The sequence below is a fragment of the Desmodus rotundus genome, chromosome X (assembly GCF_022682495.2).
Source record: "Desmodus rotundus isolate HL8 chromosome X, HLdesRot8A.1, whole genome shotgun sequence".
Lineage (NCBI taxonomy): Eukaryota > Metazoa > Chordata > Mammalia > Chiroptera > Phyllostomidae > Desmodus > Desmodus rotundus.
Window position 1 is genome coordinate 6290998 of NC_071400.1, and position 20088 is coordinate 6311085.

The 20088-nt window shown below is 51.2% G+C and overlaps 1 protein-coding gene across 3 annotated transcripts in view; it reads left to right on the plus strand.

The window, feature by feature from the left end:
- The window catches only part of STARD8 (StAR related lipid transfer domain containing 8), a 39359-nt gene that overhangs the window by 10173 nt on the left and 9098 nt on the right, over positions 1-20088 (plus strand). For 2 of the 3 annotated variants that reach the window (XM_024555316.3, XM_024555317.3), the window contains exons 2-4: positions 16096-16167; positions 18314-18395; positions 19382-19445. In XM_024555316.3, the coding sequence (XP_024411084.1) occupies positions 16096-16167; positions 18314-18395; positions 19382-19445 (218 nt within the window). The remainder of the gene's footprint in view (positions 1-16095; positions 16168-18313; positions 18396-19381; positions 19446-20088) is intronic. The other variant, XM_053917242.1, reaches the window with a different exon arrangement.

Below are 20088 nucleotides of genomic sequence, written 5' to 3' on the forward strand. Positions count from 1 at the left end.
GCCCTGGATGGTTTAGCTCAGTGGATTGAGCGTGGGCTGTGAATCAAAGGGTCACTGGTTCGATTCCCAGTCAGGGTACATGCCTGGGTTGTGGGCCAGGTCCCCAGTAAGGGGCGCATGAGAGGCAACCACACATTGATGTTTCTCTCCCTCTCTTTCTCCTTCCCTTCCCCTCTCTCTGAAAATAAATAAATAAAATCTTTTTTTTTTTAAAAAAAAGGAATTCCAGCCCTGAACAGTGTGGCTCATGGTTGAGTATCATCCCGCAAAGCAAAAGGTCGCTGGTTCGATTCCTGGTCGAGGCACGTGCCTGGGTTGTAGGCCAGGTCTCTGGTTGGGGCGTATTCGAGAGGCAGTTGATCCATGTTTCTTTCACACGTCGATGTTTCCCTGTCTTTCTTCCTCCCTTCTCCCTCTAAAAATAAATTAAAAAGTTAAAAAAAATTTCAAATATATATAAAAGTAGAAATGTTGTTAGTTAATAGAGCTCCATGTACTCATCACCCGCCTTGAACAGCCATTATTAGTCCATGGCCCATCCTGCCCTAATTGTACCTCCATCTTTCTTGTTATTTTGAAATAAATCCCAGACACCTTATCAATTTATCCATAAATTGTTCAATATGTAGCTCTACAAGATAGGTACTCAAAAAATATAGCCATGGTACCACTATTGCAATTGAAAGTCCCTTAATATGACCATGTATCCTGGAAGTGTTCATATTTCCAGTTGTTCAGGAGGGCACTCTGCCCTGGGAGGCCTGACCGGGGAGTGAGTGCTTTTGATTAAGGGGAAGGTGATTGACAGAGGCAGTGACATTTGAGCTGAACCTTGGAAGAGAGGCTCAGAAAAGGTTCGAGCTGGAGGGATTATGGAGCTTTAGCCCTCATTTTACAGCACAGCCACCCTGTCTGTGGGGCTCCAGCTCCAAGGCTCCCTCATGGAGGCTTCTTGTGCAGACTCTGTGCCCTGGTTCTCTAATTGGTAAATGGGAGTTCTAACTCTCCCACGTGCCTCCCCAGATCCAGGACCATTCAGGAGCTTGAGTCCCGCAGGCCTGGGAGAATTCCTGGGAGGCTACTCTCCTCCCAGCCCCTCCCCTGTTCCTGGCCCCTGAGGCCAGTTTGGAGCAAAACAGGATGCATTCAGGATGAGCGTCTTTCCCAACTTGTCATCTAATCGCCATGGCCCAGCTTGGAGCTTCCTCTCTCATTCATGATAAAAACCCTCACTGTCTCGCTTTTCCCTCCCACCCCAGTAAGGGTGTGCTGACTTCCTCTGTATCCGGGCCAGCCCTCCTCCACCCTCGTGTGGGGCTAAGGGAGAACTTCCCTCACCCGGGCCTCTCTTCCCACCTCCCCAGAGTAGGCTGTGAGAGGGACGGACCGACCCCACGGGTGCTCTCCCTGTCTGCGGCCTCCTGCTCTTGGGCTGTCCTTGGGAGAGGAGTGGCTTTTTTTCCAACAAGCCTGGGGTCCTGCCACTGCTTGGTTAATGATTGAGCTACATAATAACCACCTTGGAAAGTCACCTCTTGGGGATGGCCATTAACCAATTCCTTGTCCACCTCAGGCCTTAAAGGGACCCCATCCTGAACCGTCACCTTCCCCCAAAGGGACATTAACAAACATTCAGTCACGGGAACTTCTGGGGCCAATTAAACTTCTGCCCCTCCGTCTTCGCTTGGGCAAACAGAAGTAGTTATTCACATTGCTTGAAGGACACACATTCAGCGTAGGCAGTGAAGGAATTGAGTTGACAGGGAATCCGACGGGCAGTGGGGTGAGGGTTTTTTTAGGCATCAGAGTTGGGGGGCAGGGTAAGGGTGTTCCCAGGAGCAGTTGATCACTCTGGCTCATTTTAAAAGTCTGAAAGAGCAAGGAATGCCCACGCAGAGGATCTGCCATTACTTGGGGTGGGATGGGGCCACATGTATGTCTGTTCCAGCACAGCTATGGGTCCCTCCACACCAGGCTGGGACATGAGCTGCCAGCCACACTATTGTTGCCAGGCTGCAAGAGGAGACCTTCCTCAGAGAGCCTGCATGTTGACAGGCAGTGGGAGTTGGGAAGGGTCAGGCTAGGACCCAGGTCCAATTTAGAAAGCTCTAGAGCACAAGCTATTTCCCCCAGGTCAGAGAGAAGAAAAGGAATCAACATTTCATGAACCCTACGGGCCTCACTGTAGAGTTGGGAAACCTGGCTTCTAGGTGTGCCTCTCCATAGCTACCTCTTCGTGAATGATATTAGAGAAGACTTTTGTTTTCTCTGGGCCTCAGTTCCAACATCTTTAAAATGGGAAGGGCAGCTTGCAGAGACTCAGTGGTCTCCCAGGCTCCCTTCCCGCTATGAAAGTATATGTTCCCAGTCAAGACCCTTTTCCTACCCACAAGGCAAAGGTAAGCTGGCTTCAAATTCTGACAGGCCCAGTCACTAAATATCCTTACCTGGCTGATCAGTTTGGGCTTGTGGGGTATTACATTGCCACAGCTTGCGTTTTCCTTGAGCACGGGCTTTCGTGCAGTTTGATCTCTAGTCCCTCCCCATGTTTGTGTCTGTCCCAGCTGACTACCCTCTGACCCATGGAACTGCAAGTTAATGAATGACCTATTCCCCCTGGGTAGTACCAGCCCAAGGTGCTGCTGGGATCCCAGGTCTCTGTGGGAACCAGGTGAGGGCCTAGTCAGCTCAAGTCACCTTTACGCTTTCTTCCATAATGCCCCAGAGGTAGGAAGCAGACAGAGCTCAGTGAAGAAGGGCCTTTAGAGGGCATTCGGTCCAACTCTCCTTGTGCAGTTGGGTCTTCCTGCCAAATACTTGTGAAGTTCCTGTTCATGTATCTTCAACACCTAGGAGTGCAGTGTTTCAAGGCAGTTGCTTTCATCTATAGAATGTCCAAAAGTTTTATTTTCTGTTGAGCGGAACTCCGTCTCTCTGTGACTTCTACCCCTGGGCCCTTGCTCTTCTCTCTGTGACCATCTAGACCCTGTCTGCTCTCACTGACCTTCAGAGTTCTGAGGACAGAACCCAAGTTCCCCTGCATCTTCTCCAGGCCAAACAGCCTCAGCTCTTCCAGGTAACCCTCCAAGGACCTGAAGCCAGTCCCCTTCCCAGCCTCATTACCGTCCTCTGCATACATTACTGTTTGTGGCCTTTGGGGTGGGAAATGGGGCTTTAGAAGCTCCTCACTGTCCTCTGTTTATGTCTAGCCTGAATTTTTCCAGAAGAGTTCTCCATGATGTTTTTCTGAACTGCAGAATCCTGGGTCCAAGCACCTCCTACAGCTCTCTCTGATTTGTCCATCATTCAGGTCCAGCCAGCTCCCATGACTGGGGGACCCTTGGAGGGAAAGGCCACCTTCCTGTGCCCCCATAGCACGGGGCAGTCCTGGTGAGAGGAGGCACTCCCCTTGATGAGTTAACTGCGGTGTACTGTGTGGTGGCTGCCAGCGTATACTGCTTTCCTGCCACTTGCTTTCTTCTCTTGAGCTGGTGGGGGTTGGGGGAAGGGGATATTTTAAGGAGCATTGAAGCCGGAAATGAGTATGAGCCATGCCCACAGTGGAGCCTAGAAGGGTGAATCAGACAGGGAGAAACACCAACCCAGTCATTCCTCTTGTAGCAGTCAGTGACCATGACAACGAAGAATCCTCCCATGTATTTCAAGTGTCCCAGGCACTTTCACTTCCATGGTCCCATTCTGTTGTCACAGAGACCCAGTAAGATAGATGGTGTGGTCCCCCAATGTGAGCCTCATGATCACCACCTGAGGCCCAGGCAGGGGGAAGGGCATGGTCTCCGGGGAGGGAGCAGTTGGAACCAAGGTCTCCTGACACTCAGTCCTCCCTGTTTCCCCCAAACCACCCCTGCCAGCCAAGGCAGCAGAGGAACCTGTGTCCAGGCTGCACTCTGTTCCCATGGTTGAGGGAGCGACCTCCTGGGGAGGTGGCCAAGGATTTCCTGTTCTTTATCTGGCCTTGCCAAAGGCTGGGCTGTCTGAGGTGTGAGAGAGGCACTTGCAGCCAGTATTTCTGCTCCAGGCTGAGGTCAGTGCAGCTGGGGCAGGGGCAGGGGCAGGGAGCTTGTGAAGCCCTTGCCCCAGACATCTGGCCTGCATGGCCCCCACCTGCATAGGGACTTCTAAATGGGAAAAACGAAGAGGGATGTGTGGACCTGAGTTGTACACATGGTCCCTGGGGCAGGAGAGCGTCATGAAGAGCGGATGCTCTGGTGTACACAACACTGTGTGACACTGGGCAAATGACTTAACACCCGTGAGTCTCCATTTGGTCGGCTCTAAAATGGAGATATGTGCCTACCTCATGGGGTTGTTCAATATTAGAGCCAACAATATGAACAGAATTCTTCTTGTTGTCGTTCTCTAGCAGTACTTTTTCACTGAACTGGGGATGTGCTGTGCTCAAACCTGCCACCTCCTTGGCCTTAGGTCTGGACTTTTCTATCACTTCAGAGTCTACCTCCTCCATCCAGGAAAGCTGTCCCTGGCCATGCTCACCCACAGGACCTTCCTCTGGTCTCCTTTACCGGCAGCTGTGACACTGCAACAGTCTGTAGTGAAACAGTGAAACACCAGTAACAATAGTGAATGCTTCTAGATTCTTGACACACTTGAAGTTACTTAGCTCCATGACAGTGCTGTAAGGTAGGCTCTCATCATCCCCGTTTTACACATGAAGAAACTGAGGCAAGGAGAGGTTAAATGAGGAACATATCCAAAATCACGCAGATGGGGAGTGATGCAGTTGGGATCACCACCCAGGCGGACTGGCCCTACCGCCCATACCCTTAGCCACTGTGCCATGCCTCTCCTTGCCCTTTTCCAGATGCCTGCGCAGGAGGTAAGCGCTGAGGCTTGGGTCTTCCTTCTGCCCCTGACTGCTCATCATGCCCACCAGTAATCAGTCTCTCCTGGGCAAACAGTACCCAGATCTATTGCGTGACCCCCTGCCCAGGTGGACAGATGGACAGGAGAGAGAACTTGAAGGGCTGGATTGACGCTCTGAAGCAGACCTGCATTGAGGTGGGGGAGGGTGTGCAGGAGCAATACAGGGGGTAGTTCTGGCAGCAGCATCAGGCTCACTTGATTAGTACCTTCCAGCACTGGCGGGTGGACACCAAGGTGCTCAGTGGCATCAAGGAAGACAGGCATTTTAATGAGCTGTCTTGACAACTGGGTTGCGTTATTTAGAAGGTATGGGTGTTTAGGGATAGGCAGGGGGCTAGTTGGATGAACTCTCTGATCCCTCCAGCTGGTGTGGCCTATACTAGAATTGGGTATATGGGGGTGGGGAGTTAGTTTTGGCCAGAAGCTATAACTCTCCCCACAGTGTTCCCACCTCAGGGCCCTTGGGTGCTGCCAGCTTCCTTCCATCAGGCTGTCCCACCTGCCAGCTCCATTGCTTTCAAGCTCATTCTCTGTTACCTTGCATCCAAACCAGGTCCAGGGGCTGCTACAAAGGACAGTTCATCTGAGCCTCTGCCTCCCTGCTAAGGATGGGCCTGGTAGCATCTCTGGCCAAGTACTCCAGGGGAGTTTGACTCTTTTACAGTTTTCAGACCTTGGTGCCAACGTAGGGTCTAGCACCAAGTAGGTGCTCAGGTAAAATTAGTTGAATAAGTGCACAGCCAAGGGGGAGTAGATTTGATGCGAGATTCTAGGGAGACTGATGTGGTAACAGGTTAACAGGAGGGCTCTGAACATTTAGGTGCCCTCCTGGACCCATCTGTAGTCCAATAAAAGCCACTTGACCTTTCATAGCCTGAGTTTCCCCACTCGTGCAGTAGGCGTGCTTTGGACAGGGCTGATGTGGAGACCAAATGAGATGTGGGATGATCAAGTGCTTTCTCCACTGATAAAATGTTACTTCAGGCTAAGAATTCATTACTGTAAACACCCTGGTATGTTTTTTTGTGTCTATGTCTCAGGCGATTTCTCCTATTTAATGAGGAGGCTTGACTTGGTGGCTCTGACTCTGGAGACACATTGCCTGGATTTGCATCTCGGTTCTCAGCTGCTGACCTTGGGCAAGTTACTTGCTATCGCTGGGCCTCAGTTTTCTCATCTGTCAAATAGATGATCAGAGCACTTATCTCACAGGGTGGTCGTGAAGATTCAGTGATTTAAACCATATAAAAAGGAGCTAAACAAATGCCTGGGACATAACAATGACCTTTTGGCTCCCCCTCTCCCTCTTCCCCTCCCTCTCCCTCTCCCCCTCTCCCTCTCCCTCTCTCCCCCATCTCCCTCACCCTCTTTCTACTTATAGAAACCGCATGTTGATGGTGCTATGATCATATCACAATTCTACAGATGATGACACTGAGGCATGAGAAGTTAAGTTTTGCCCCATACAATCTGGCACATAATAAGTGCTCAGTAACTATTAGTGTCTATTATTAACTACTTATAATTACATTCAGTATTATAAATATTGTTATCAACAATCAGCACAGCCAGGACTAAAAGCTGTGTCTTCAGATTGTTAGCCTGTTATTCTTCCCACTGTACCACCAAACCTCTATGATCTTAGGTCTTACACATCCTTTTGGCCACCAATTTGAGCTCTGTTTCCCTTCGCTCCACCTTGGTCTGACCTTGAATGTTGTCACCCCCCCCTGCCCCTGAGGCCCTAGGCACTCATTGTCTCTTTGTGCTCAGCATCACAGCCCTCCCTTTGCCTGGCTTGGCTGGCTGACCACAGCACTCAGGGGAGGGGTTGTGTCCGTTGCTTCCAGAGGGAGAACAGGCCTGGGCTGAGGAGGTTACCTCTCTCAAGCCCATTTCCTTTGTGTCAGGGACAGTTTTCTCTGGATCTCAGGGTGGGGACAGGCTCCTTCAAGGCATTTCCTGTCCAGGAGTTTATATTTGGCCTCAGAAAAAGGAAAGGGAAGTAGGCAAGGGGGTGGGATGTAGAAGCGGTGGCACAGGGTCAAAACGGGTGACCGCCAAGACTTTGCAGGCCAAGAGGGAAGCAGGAGATGGCGCATGTCCCTTCTGTCAAGTGCTCTTGGATGTCCTTGCAGGAGCTGGGGATGGGAGAGCTAAGTGCTCCTTGAAGCCAGAATGCCTCTACCCTCAAGGATTGTTTTCCCTTCTCACATCTCTGGGCCTGGGTTCCTGGCTCTGTTGTTTCTGCCCTGGGGCAACGTTCTGCCAGTCAGCCGGTGCACTGAGGTTCAGGTGTGTGCTCAGTTCTGTGTCCTTGCCGTGGGGATAACCAGAGAAGGGGTGGAGTCAGAGGCCCACACACACTGTTTAGTTAGGAAGCAGGACTTCCTGTCTCGTGTTGCCAGAACATTCAGTAGCCATTACCACACTGCAGTGAGGATTCAGAGACCAGTAGGACCCAATGGAGTTGAGCTTTGGTTGAGTTGGGGAGATAGACTGTTGTGCTCTTGAGAAGGTAAAGGAAATATGTAGGGGGCCACTTAATTTAACTGAGCCTTTGGGTGGTAGGATGTTTGTGAGAGATTAGGGAAGGAAAGCTTCATGGGAGGGGACATTTGGCCTCCATCTTGATGAATAATAGGAGTTTGCAGATTCAAGTCAGGCTGGGTCTAGAGTGTGGATAACCGCAAGTGCCAGGTAGGAGGCAGTCTGATATAACTGCTCTGGGCCGTGGGCCACGGGAAGCCTGTTAGGTTGCAGAGTAGGAGAGTGGCCAGGTCAGAGCTGGGCTCTCTTGGAAGTGAAAGCTGGCAGGATGACCTGTTGAAAGGAGAAGCTGGAGGCTGGGAACTTGGAGGACTGAAATAATCCAGGCATGAGAACCTAGAGCACGGTTGGGTGTGGGAAACCGTGACCATTTGATGGAAAAGTTGGTAGAACTTGGTGACTAAATACACGAATAAAGACAGAAAACAGACCAGGATGACTGGGGATTTAAGCATAGATGTTTGGTGCCTTTGGAGGCAGGAAATCAGGAGAGCTGGATTGGGAGGGGAAGATGGGTTTGGTCTTGGTTCCCCGCTCCCACACTGAGGACTCTTACTTCAGTCTCCCAGAAGAGAATGTGCAGGGGGAGGACAGCATCCCCTACTCAATCACCCACTGCCAATCACACCTACCTCTGCTCCAGGTCTAGATTTTCATCAATGACCATTATTAGGTGGAGAAACTGAGGCTCAGACAGGGGTAGTAGCTTGCCCAAGGTTACCCAAGAAGTTCCCAGTGGAACTAAGGCCAGAATGTAGTTCTTCTGACCTTCAGTTCAATGGTCTTGTGTACCACAGTGGAGAACAGTTACCACTGGCCTAACATCTGCCCCAGACTGGTTAGGCTGGCATCTCTTGCCTCCAGGTTGGAGATTGGAGGTGATGGAGTAGCACATGGCTTATTAAAACACCTGTGTTTTCTTGTTACCATGACCTTGTCAGAGCACCTGGGACTGTATTGGGAGCAGGACCCCCTGGGGGCAAAAAAGCTAATGAGGAGAAACTGCTGCAGAACAGGTGGCAGCTTTGACCTTAGCTGTCACAGGGAAGCCCTGGGCCAGGCAGGAATGTCAGCTGCCTGCTTTGGCCCTGCTGTATCTAGTGCTAGCCTAGCTGACCACAGGCTTGGCTGACTCCGTATCCAAATTTTCAAGCAGCCTCAGCAGGCCAGAGGTCTGCTTGAGCCACAAGCCCTTATGACCTTCCCTTATGACCCTCACTTACCGCTTTGTGCTGGAGCTCAGCCCATATCTTCTCGGGAGGAAAGGCACAGTTGGTAGTTTCTTGTTTAAATTCCATATTTATAACAACGCCAAACTAGAACTGCCACCTCTCCCTGGCTGACCCTGCAAGGTGTCCACAGTGTTCCAAACACAAGGGTCCTCCATTGAATATTGCATCCATTCTTTGCCTCACCCCTTAGGACATGCCCAAGGTGGGGTGGGGCTGCCTGGAGGTATCTGAGGCCCCCAGGTAAGGTGTCCTACTTTGTGCCTGGACTCAGACTGGTTTTTGTTTGCAGGGGCTGTCCTGTGCATCGTAGAATGATTAGCAGCATCCCTGGCCTATACTCAGTAAATGCTAGTTGCCTCACTTCCCAGTTTTGACAATGAAAAATGTCTCCAGATATTGCTAAAGGTCCCCTGGAGTTAATTGTCCCTGGTTGAAGAATCCCTGTGGCCCTGTGGCCTTGGGTATGGAGTGTTGAAGAGAGATTGGTGTTAGAGTGGAGAGCCACTCGTGTGAACCTGCCACTGGCCAGCAAGAAAATTCAGTGGCTTCATTCTGTTGCCACCCCGTCGCACAGTACTGTACCCTCCTGGGCCTTTTGCCTTGTTGGTGCTTCAGTTGTGAAAGGGAGACTCTGAAGTTACTCACGTGGGCCCAGAAGCTGGCATCTAGCTGTAGCTCTGGCTGAGACTGAGGCTGGCATCCAAACAGGTGTAGTGGGGCCCCAAGTTCTGCCTGTTGACCTAATGAGCCAGAGGCCAGCCAGTGTCTGCCACTGCCAAGCTAGGCCGCTTGAAATCTGGCAGCCCTTGGTGTGGTGCCCCTCCTGTGAGGTTTGGAATGTGGGATGAGAGCTATTTTGGTCTTGTCCCCCTTCCTCCCTCCACCTCCCTCCCGTGTAAGAATCTAGTTAGAGTTATAATTCCAGCTAAGAGCAGCGGGAGCAGGGAAAGACAAGAGTGTACCCAACTGCCCATGGACAGAGTATTGCAGGCCCCCCTGAATGTCTACTTTAGGATCTGGAAGGGAAATTTTGGTGGTTTTGGAATCCGTGACAGCTTGTGAAGGCTCCTCTCCCTTGGTTCCCTGGAGAGAGAGGCGGCCTAGCCAGGCAGTCACCTGTTGCAATCTCTCTGCCAGGGTCACTGCCATCCTAGAGAGCCCCTCTGTGCAAAATCAAATGAAACACCACTTCTGAGGGGTCCAAGGCTCAAGGATGGGTGGGCACACTTCTTGTGGTGTTGGTCCTTTAATGTATCCTTATGGAAGGGTGAAAGGGGCTAGTCATAGGCTCTTGTGGCCGAGTCAGATGTAAGTCCTCTGGCAAAAGGCCAGCATCTCCTTAAGCAGGTCTTTCTCTAGGAGTTGGGGTGGGCAAAGGCAACAAGCCTTGCATCAACCAAGAGAAATGATCTGAGAAGCTACTTGTCAGGACGTAGCAGTTGCCAGGTGCAACAGTAGGGCCTGGAGTGATAGGCAGCCCCTCTGCCCACCTTGGTATCAGCTTGGCCTCACAGAGCCCACCTTGGGAACTTGGGTTTCCACATAGACGGTGGCAATGCAGGCCTTTCTCCGACACTATAGAATGCTGGCTTTTCTCTTGCGTTCTCTGAAGGTGGGAGAGGCCGTGCTGATAACAGATTTTTGTTTTGGAGACAATCATCCTGCCCTGAGGGCCTTGGAGGAGATGCCTTTCCAGATAAGCACAGTAAAGGAAGCGAACACGTTGGTTGCAAGCTAGCTGCCTTATGGAGTGGGTCACAGACACCCACAGACCTGCCTGCCCCCATTCTATCATGTGCATTCACATCACTGCTCATTGCTCTCTCCTGTTCCTGTACTCAGCCTTAGAGAGAACATGGACCAGTGATTAGAATGGCCTGGGTTTGGCCTCTGGCTAGTCTTTCCAGAAATCTATGCTATAGATTTTTAGTGCCCTAAACAGACACTATCTGTTCAGGGTAGTGGTTCTTTTATTTTCTTTTAATCTTCACCTGAGGACCTTTTTTTCCCCCATTGCTTTTAGGGAGAGAGGTAGAGAGTCTCTGGCCAAACCACCCCGAATGCCCTCCATCTGTCTTAGGAAACTAAGCAGGGTGGGGCCTGGTTAGAGAAAGAGGTAGAGAGAGAGAGAGAGAGAGAGAGAGAGGAGAGAGAGAGAGAGAGAGAGAGAGAAACATCAATGCACGAGAAGCATTGATTGGTTGCCTTCAGTATGCACCTGGACAGGGGATCGTACACGCCTAGACTTGGGACTGAACCCTCAACCTAGGCATGTGCCTTGACCAGAAATCAAACCCGCAACCTTTGGTTATGGGATGACACTCCAACCAACTGAGCCACACTGACCAGGGCCGGATTTCTATCTTGGCTGCACTTCAGAATCACCTGGAGAGGTCTCAAAAAGAAACAAAAAACGAATCCTGTTTCTAAAGATTCTTTTTTTCTTTAAACTTATTTATTGATTAATTTTGAGAGAGAGAGAGAGAGAAAGGGAGAGAGAGAGAGACAGAGACAGACAGAGCTTTGTTGTTCCACCTGCTTGTACGTGGCCTGACCGGGGATTGAACCTGCCATGTTGGCTTATGGATATGATGCTCTAACCAACTGAGCCAGCTGTCCAGGGTTTCACTTAAGCGTGGACTGAGCAGTGACTTCCTTTTACAGAGTACAATATGGGAAGGGGAGGGGACTAAGTTTATAGTGGAGAAGCCTGACAAACATTGTCAGCCAGCTGACTGAGAGGTGACTGAGGGTAACATCAACAGTAGTAAGTCACATTGATAGTATATACTCTTTAAAAAAGATTTTGTTTATTTATTTTTTAGAGAAAGGGGAAGGGAGGGAGAAAGAGATGGAGAGAAACATCGATGTGCAAGAGATACATTAATCTGTTGTCTCTCACGCACATACAAGTGGGGACCTGGCCCGCAACCCAGGCATGTGCCATGACTGGGAATTGAACCAGCGACCTTTTGGTTCACAGACCAGCAGTCAATCCATTGAGGCCCACCAGCCAGGGCGCAAAGATTCTCATTTAATTAATCATAACTGGGGTTCTGACACTGGTATTTTTAAAAGGTCCCCAGTTTATAATGTTCAGCCTGAGTCAAGAGTTTACTACTTCAGTTGTAACAAAGACACTTTGATCTGGGCATCTGTGACATCCACCCATTGCTTGTGTCTTGCCCGGTCCGTAGGCCTGAGCTGGACTTTGGGTCGGGAGGGAGCAGACTGAACCAGGGCCTGGGCATCTCTCTCACAGCCTGCTGAGTGACCACAAGACATAAGGATTCGAGTTTCCCAATAGTGGCATGAAAAGGATAGAGTTGGTGACATTGGCTTGGTAAGTCCTGGCTTCCCAAAGCTTAGTTACCCACTGCTTTCTCTTTTCCTCCTAACTTTCTCACTTCTTTACAACTAGGACCCAATCAAAACTGAGCCTTAAAGACTATGTGAATATAAAGTTAAAGTAGTCCTAACAAAGGAAGTCCCCTCTAATGATAGCTTTCCTATAGATATATTCAAAACCAGATAGAACCTGGCCACATCCAGACTTGCCAGGAAGGTAGGCAGGAAAGTTACTAGTCCTCACTATGTAGATTTGAAAGCCAGAGCTTAGACAATGAAGAAAGTTGTCTAAGATGATTTAGGCAGCAAGTACAGGAGCGACTTAATTGGAAAACCTTTTTCTCCAACTGAGTTATCATATTTGGGCATTTTTGCATTTCTTCCGTGGGAAATGTTGCTGCTTTTCTCCTGGGTGCATAAACTCTACCCTCACTCATAGAGCACAGCCTAAGGACAAAAGCACTGCTTTTCTCCTCATTGCATCCTTCTCTGCACGGAGAAAACACTCTGGTCCCTGGTACATGGTCTGTGTAAGCATCGCTGCAGATACCATCACTGACCTCTTGGCTTCTGCTCAGCCGGTCCTCCTTTGATGCTCCCTTCAGGAGACTTGTGAGTGTGATCCTGGGGCCTGATTAGACTTCAGAGCTCTGTAGTTTGCCTCTCCCCCAATCTTTTGGCTCGATTCAGCTGGGCCTCTCCCCCAGGGATAGAGTCTGGCCTTAACTCTCAGTGGAATCCAGATTGTGCCCGCTGAGCCCTGTCCCTGACCTGTCCTGGCTTATCACTGTAGCCTTGGCCAGAGCATGGCTTGCATAATACAGAGGCTGAAACTACTGGAATCTGCACATCTGGACACAGGCCGGACCAGGGACTACAGGCAAACATTCCTACATCACTCGCCTCAGCCTGCCTTGTGTCACTCTCCCCGCCGGGCATATAAGGCAATCTTCATTCTGGGCCGCCTGGGCCCCAGCTTCAGGTGAATTAACTCTTCTGGGGCTGGGTGGTCACTCCTGGCTCCCAGCATGGACAGGCTGGGACCGGTGGGAGGGACCAAGGCAAAACACCTTAGGTCAGCCCTTAATCATCAAGACATATGTCCCTGACTGCTCCTCTGGGAGGGGGCCTCAGGGCCTCCCAGCTCTCCATGGAGTGGTATGTTGTCAGGAGCCAATGTCCCTGACATCCTGTTGGGCAATAACCTATTACATTCTCCAGATTCCTGCCAGGGACGGCTGCTGGGGATTCAGTCTGGAGCCCTGCTTCGGACTCCTTGGCTCCTTTGTCTTTTTGAGCTGTTGTGGCCTCTGAAACTTCTGCCTCATAACCTCACTTTCTTGAGCCATTTGGCTTCCAATTCTGACAGCGATACGGATGCCACCACTTTCCAGACCCAAAAGGGAATGCTTGCTGGGCCTCTTTCTCCCATTTCTTCTTTTTCCTTGGGAAATCTTAGTCACGGTGGGGAGGGAACTGATCTGGCGAGTGCCTGGTACTACACGTCAGGGTATTTTTTCCCTGTCCAGTATTTGATTGAATGCTCTTATTTTACAGAGGGGGAAACTGAGTCTTGGAGAGGTTAAACAACTTGTCCAATGTCAGAGGGCTAGTGACTGACAGCCCCAGTATTTAAACTTGGGCTTGTCACTCCACTGAGCCAGAAGGGGCAGAACACAAGTTGGAGGGCCTGGGGTTGGTTCCTTTGAGTAGCATCTTTACGTGGCATCTGATGGCAGGTGTGCATAATGCCAGGGCAAAGAGTGCTGGACATGGAATGTTAAGATCAGGGTCGTTGTCTCAGTTATAACACTTAACTGTGTGACTTGGGGAAGTCCCTTGGGCTTCAGTATGCCCCATACTGTAGCTTTTTAAAAATACCGATGTGGAGAGTTTCACCACAGTCCAATAAAATCTGCCTCTGGGGATGGGGCCTAGGGGAATTGGTATTTTAAAAACTTCCTAGCTGATTCTCATGTGCATCCAAAGATGAGCGTCCCTGAGCTAAGTGATTTAGGTCAACGCTTCTCAAACTTTAATGGGCTGCACATCACCGGAGGATCCAATTCAACGGAGATTCAATTCAGTAGGTCTTGGACCCTTCGTGTCTAACCTGCTCCCAGGATATGCTGATGCTGCTGGTCCACACTTTGTGGGGCTTTTTGTTTGTTTGTTTGTTTGTTTGTTTGCTGGTCCACACTTTGAATAGCAGGGACTTGAGGGCCCTAAGTATGAATGAAACAACGTGGTGCTTACCCGACTGAGCTGGTTCCCTTCCCGCCAACCCTGGTTAGTGCCACTGCTTAGCATTAGGGGAGCAGGAAGCCCCGCCGCTCTTCTGTGGGCCTCATGGCTCGGGCAGATGTTGCAAGGTACAGGCGTGCAGCACTGTGCTCTCCTACCTGCCTTCGGCTTAGGGAGGAGTATGGGAGTAATGGACAGGCAGGTTCCTCTCTGCCCTTCTCTTCCTCTTTCTTCTGCCTCAAACCGTGAGTGACTGGGGGCTGCAGTGGAGTTAAAGGGTGTGATCCTGACATGTAGGCTGATCCCTTGGGCTTGGCTCTCCTGACCCGGGTGGCCATGCCAGAATCATGGCCCTTTAGGTCCACCTTTCTATGCCCACCTTTCTGGAAACTCTGATCTGGTCTCCTTTCGTCCCTTCTCTTTGTCTTAATGACAGGAAAGCAGAGCTGGCTGCTGGGAGGGGCTCTGAGGTGGGAAGGCCCTTCTCCAGAGCGTGTGGTAGGTGTAAGAGACTAGGGGATGGTTGTAGCAGCTGGTTCAGCTGTCCTCTCAGTGAAACTGTGTCCCCCAAATGCTCCCTGCGTGGGTGTGAAGTCCCTCCAGGTTGCTATTACACCTCCCATGCCCCAGACCACCACCTGCCTAGGGACTTTGATACTTTCCCAGGCCTGCCTTGCCCCCTGCCAGAGGGGCTGAGGCAGTGCTAGCTGGGCCCCATGGGAACAAATGCTTCCCATGTCCCAGCCCCACTGCTCCCTGGCACCACCTGGGTAGGGAACAAATAGCTGCCTGGGCAGTCCCGGGACTTCACTGCTGGTACTCAGCCTACACTGGGCCAGGAGGGCCGCCTCTGTGGCTTCAGTCCAGCTGCACGTCTACACTGAGGCTGGCAGGGGTGTCCCGTTCAGGGCCAGGAACTCCCACAGCAGAGGCGGGAGGCCGACTCAGCCATTGCCCTGAGAGACACCCACAGGCCAGCACCGTGTCAGCGTGACAGTCAGCACTGGGTTATGCTGCAAATAGGCTAGCCTCAGGGGAGAGCTGGGGCAGTCCTGGGAGGCTCCCAGGGGAGAGAGGGCTGGAACTTGATGAGTGGTAGGGGAAGAAGAACACCGGGGCAGCCACCATGTCAGAAGAGGGAAGCCTGAGGTGGAGTCAGACTGAACTTGGACTCTGGCCCTAGCACTGCTACCCCATCAACTGGGAGACTATGGATGAGCCCTTCCTTTCTGAGCTGGTTTCGAGATCTGGGAAATGGGGAGAGTAACACCTTCACAGCTTGTGTGTGTTCAGTGAGATATGGTTCTCAAAGTGCTGGAGAACTTTACCTATGATGAGGAGAAAGAGAATAATAATTGGTGAACGTTTCGTGTCCCTAGCTGGACTAGGACAGGCTACCCAGGCTGTGGAAGGGAATGGGACCCAAGGAAGAGGGTTGAAGACACAGCTGTGTCCCCCTGCCCCAGCAGCACTCCTTGACCCCAGACAGTCCCAGGAGGCACTGCTGTTGGCAGGTTCTGTTTTCGGGGGGTGGGGGGAGCGGGGCAGGACAGTGGGGAGGGGATTGGGACAGGTAAGGAATAAGGCTCAAGAAAGGGGTCCCAGGACATACAGGGTATGGGGCCTGGGGAGTAGAGGGTAAATATTCTCTGGCTGTGACATGAAGCAAATGTGCCAGCCCCTCCCTCTCAACTTCTTTTGCCATTTCCAGGTCACCAGAACTAGAGGTGCCTGCCTGCTTGGAGGTGAGTCAGCAGACACCCATCACCCTGCTAACCCCACTTCTCTGCCTCATTCTCTCCCTGTTCTGTTTTAGAAGCCGAGGCCAAGAAAGCATGCGAGTGGCTCCGAGCAACAGGATTCCCTCAGTATGCTCAGCTTTTTGAAGGTAAGGCGTTCCTTCCCTGACCCCCAAGCTTTCCTATCCCTCCACTCTTTATCTGTAAAGTGGGGCAAATCAGATCCTTTCTCTGACTGCACAAGAAGCCGTGTACCCTGGCCCTGCTCCTATAGCCACAACCTCTCTCTCCTACATCATCATCTCTACTACCTGGCTCTCATCAGCTCTCACAAGCTCTGCTGTTGCCATGTGTAAAATACTTGTCTTGACTAGGGTCACTTCTTTGTACCGCTCCAAGGATGCCAGTTGCATAGATGCAGTATGGAGCGTGTGCCCTGGCAGCCTAGCCCTTACCTCATCTTCCCCATGGTTTTATCTCTTTGTTTCCCTTCACTTTTCCAGTCTTCCTTAGCGTTGTTCATACTAGCTGTTTCCACTTCCCCTCTTCTTCCCACACTGCCACAGCACCCTGGCTTCCCCCCACGTTGCCAACAACCGTCTTTGTCAAGCTCCTCCATGTGGTCAAGTTCAGTGGTCACTTCCTAGTCCTCACTTAATCTCTGCAAAGCATTCAGCGCAGTTGGCCACTCACTTCAGCTTCTACAAATGCTGCTCTCCTGACTGTCTCTCTGGCTGCTGCTCTCAGTCTCCTTAGCTGACTCTGCTTCCTCTAGAAGGTAGCTAAATGTTGGGGTGTCTCAGGGCTAAGTCCCAGCCCCTTTTCTCTCTTAACATTTCTTTCCCAGGAGATTCTTATCCAAGTACCATCTGTATTCTGGCGACTTCCAAATGTCTCTGTCCAGACCTCAGTCCCAAGCTCCAGATGTATCTAATCAACTGCCAATCACTGTATGCAGATGTCTGCCAGGTGCCTCGGATTTAAATCTGAATCTGAGCTCCCCAAGGCATCACTGCCCACTCAAGTGCCACATCCAGGAATCATCCTCAATTCCTCTTTTCTTTTATCCACTGTAGCTAACCCTTCAGCTAGCCCCTTCTCTCTCCAGAATATTTCTTGAATCAATCCACTTCCTACCACCTTCACTGCCACATCAGTGTGACCTGCTGTCGCTGTTCGCCTGGCCTAGCGTGTCAGTCTCCTGCATGCGCTCCTTGCTGTGCTCTGCATTTACAGTGGCTAGGGGCCCCGTGAGCGTAGGCTGGTGCCTGTCGCTGCTCTACCCTGACTGAGTTACATCACTCCCGGTGCACTTAGAATGAAGTCAGCCCCGGTGATTCACCCTCACGGACAAGACTGTCGGCCAACTGCCTGCCCTTTCTTTACTCCCCTCCCCTTCGCCGACCACACTCAGGCTCCTTTTTATCACCTGCTCCCTCTGGGCCCTTTTCCTCTTCAGAGCCTTAATGTTAGTCCTGCCAGGAACTCTCTACCCAGGCTCTTTGCACGGCTGGCCCCTTCTGTTTCTTCAGGACTCAGCTCAGAGGTCATGACCTCTGCCAGCCACCTCTCTAGGAATAGCCCCCACCCAGCCTGTCCTTACCCCGTCACTTTGGCTGATATCTTTTGTAGCATTTATTACTGCATTCTCTTGTTTGTTTCATGTATTTATTGTTTTTTTCCTCCCAGGAGAGTGGAAAGCCCATGAAGGCAGGGATCATTTCTGTCTCATTTGCTGTTGTATCCCCAGTGTCTGGCACAAAGTAGATGCTCAATGAGTCTTAGGAAACGAGTAAATAGGCTGATTTTACCAATTAGGCAGAGAAGTGTGGGATTTCCTGGCTGCTCTCACCTCCTCCCATGCTCCTTCCTTTCTTCCCTCTCTCCTTTAAACCTGGGTAGCAGTGGGAAGTGTTTCTTCAGTCCTCACTCTCTCCCTGCTCCCCAACTTTGCCTTGGGCCAGGGAGGAAGTTCCTCATTTGAGCAGCCCAGGATTCAAAGGGGATTGAGACCTGCCATCCCTGCTGTCCCTGTGGGACCTGCCTCACTGACTGGTGATGGGTCCTCTCATCCAGCTATCCCCTCCTGGCCTCTCCCCAACCTTTCTGCTGATGGCCAACTTGAGCTTCCTAGGCTCCTCCCTTCCTGCAGGCGTGCTCCTCCTCCTCTGCTCTTGCTGGGCTGCCCCGCTGCCTCCCCAGCCTCCCCAACCTCCCCTTTCCAGCTCTAAGGGCCGCTGGCAGAATTTCTGTCCAACCACCCTCAACTCATCTTGGCTTCTCTCTGCCATGCAGAAGGTTCATTTCCCCTGGATATTGGCTCTGTGAAGAAGGACCACGGTTTTCTGGACGAGGATTCTTTGGGGGCCCTGTGCAGGTAGGGGGGCTGAGGGCCAGACCTGGGAGGCTGGGGCCCAGCTTGGGGCTTCCTCATGGAAAAAAAATCCCTGTGCCCCTAACAGAGGAGGAGCCCCACGTTTCAACAAAGCTCATGTACTGCAGTTAACCCCACTTACTCTGTCTTCTGGGTCTGTGACACCCTCAACCACCCAGCACTCTAGCTGGAAAGCCAAGGTCTGGCCTTGATTCTCTTCTCCTTTCAGTGAGATTCCACAGACAGTCCTTTCATTTGTCCCCTCTCTACTTACACCAGCTTGGCCCTTGTCTGACGTCAAACCACCACTTCTTGGATCCATTACAGCCTCCTACCTGGCCTTCCTGCCTTCCATCTCTGCATTCCCCTCCTCGGCACGGCATGGCCGCCCACCAGCCACTAGAGTCAGTTTCTAGCAGGCATTCCTCTGCCAAAAATGTGTTGCTGCCTAAAGGGAAAAATCCAAAGCTTTTTAGCATGACACCGGAGGTCCTTCGCAATCGGGTTTTGACTGGCCTTATCAGCCTGAGTCTTGTCTCATAACTACACTGGTCTGTTTAATGTTTTTCTCTCTACCTTGTCCCAGGCTCCTGTTGAAGCCTGAGATAGAAGTTCCTCTGTCTCTGTTCCTCTGAATCCCATTTCTGTCTTCCAGGAAGCCTTATCTGACTACAACCAGTCTGTTCATTGAACTTCCTTGTCCCACCCTCTGTGTGCCTGCTCTGCCTTCTGTCTACTCTGGTTCTTGAACCTTTCCCGTCTCTGTAGTGGTTTGTTTCCACATCTATTAGCTCTCAGAGGTCAGAGGCCATAATCTCCCTAGCATCGTGTCTGGCACTGAAACCCCCGCGAACACTGGGCTTGGGAGGCATTTTGTTGACTGGGCACATGCACTAGTGGATGGCATCTTGGGAATATCTTGGTAGGTTATGTGCTACAGGCTTGGGGGGTTGGGACCCTTGGGTGACCACTGCTTTGTTTCCTTGCAGGAGGCTGATGACCTTGAACAATTGTGCCTCAATGAAACTGGAGGTTCATTTTCAATGCAAGCAGGTGAGTCATGGCAAGAGCGGAGTGTATGACCTTGCAACACCATGGGAAACTCAAGACATGCACAAACCACTTTTGAAACTAGTTCCAGTGTCCCAGGAGTCCAGGACATCTACAGCAGTGCCTTGCTCCAGCCTGGGGGCAGGATGTCAGGGTTAGGCAAGCCTGGTCTACAGGCTGAAGTGTGAGAACAAGTACCCTGGCCCTTGGCCTCACCTCCCCCCAGCCCACCTATACCTCCTGGGTTTGCTAATAACCTGACCCAGAGATGGCCCTACCTCAGGGAAATCCATCTGCCTCCACTTCCTACTCTGTGATGGCAAAAATTCCTTGACTAGGGGGTAGAGACAGAATAATGTGATGGAAAAATCATGGCCTATATGGTGTTATATGTCAAGGTTGTTAATTCTACCCACCCCAAGTCTTTTCCCTCTGAGCCTCATTTCCCTTATCTCTCCCATGAATGGTGGGGAGGAGCATTCATAGCTTCCAGAAGCTTTTCTGCTTCCACCAATCTGGGATTGTTGAAACTGTGAGAACTGTCGGTCTGCACGTAGCCCTGGAATGTGGACCTGATGACCCCATCCTGCCCTGGGGTCAGGCTTTGTGAGTTTCTTCTGAGGCTTTCTGTCCTCGAGGCCTGGAG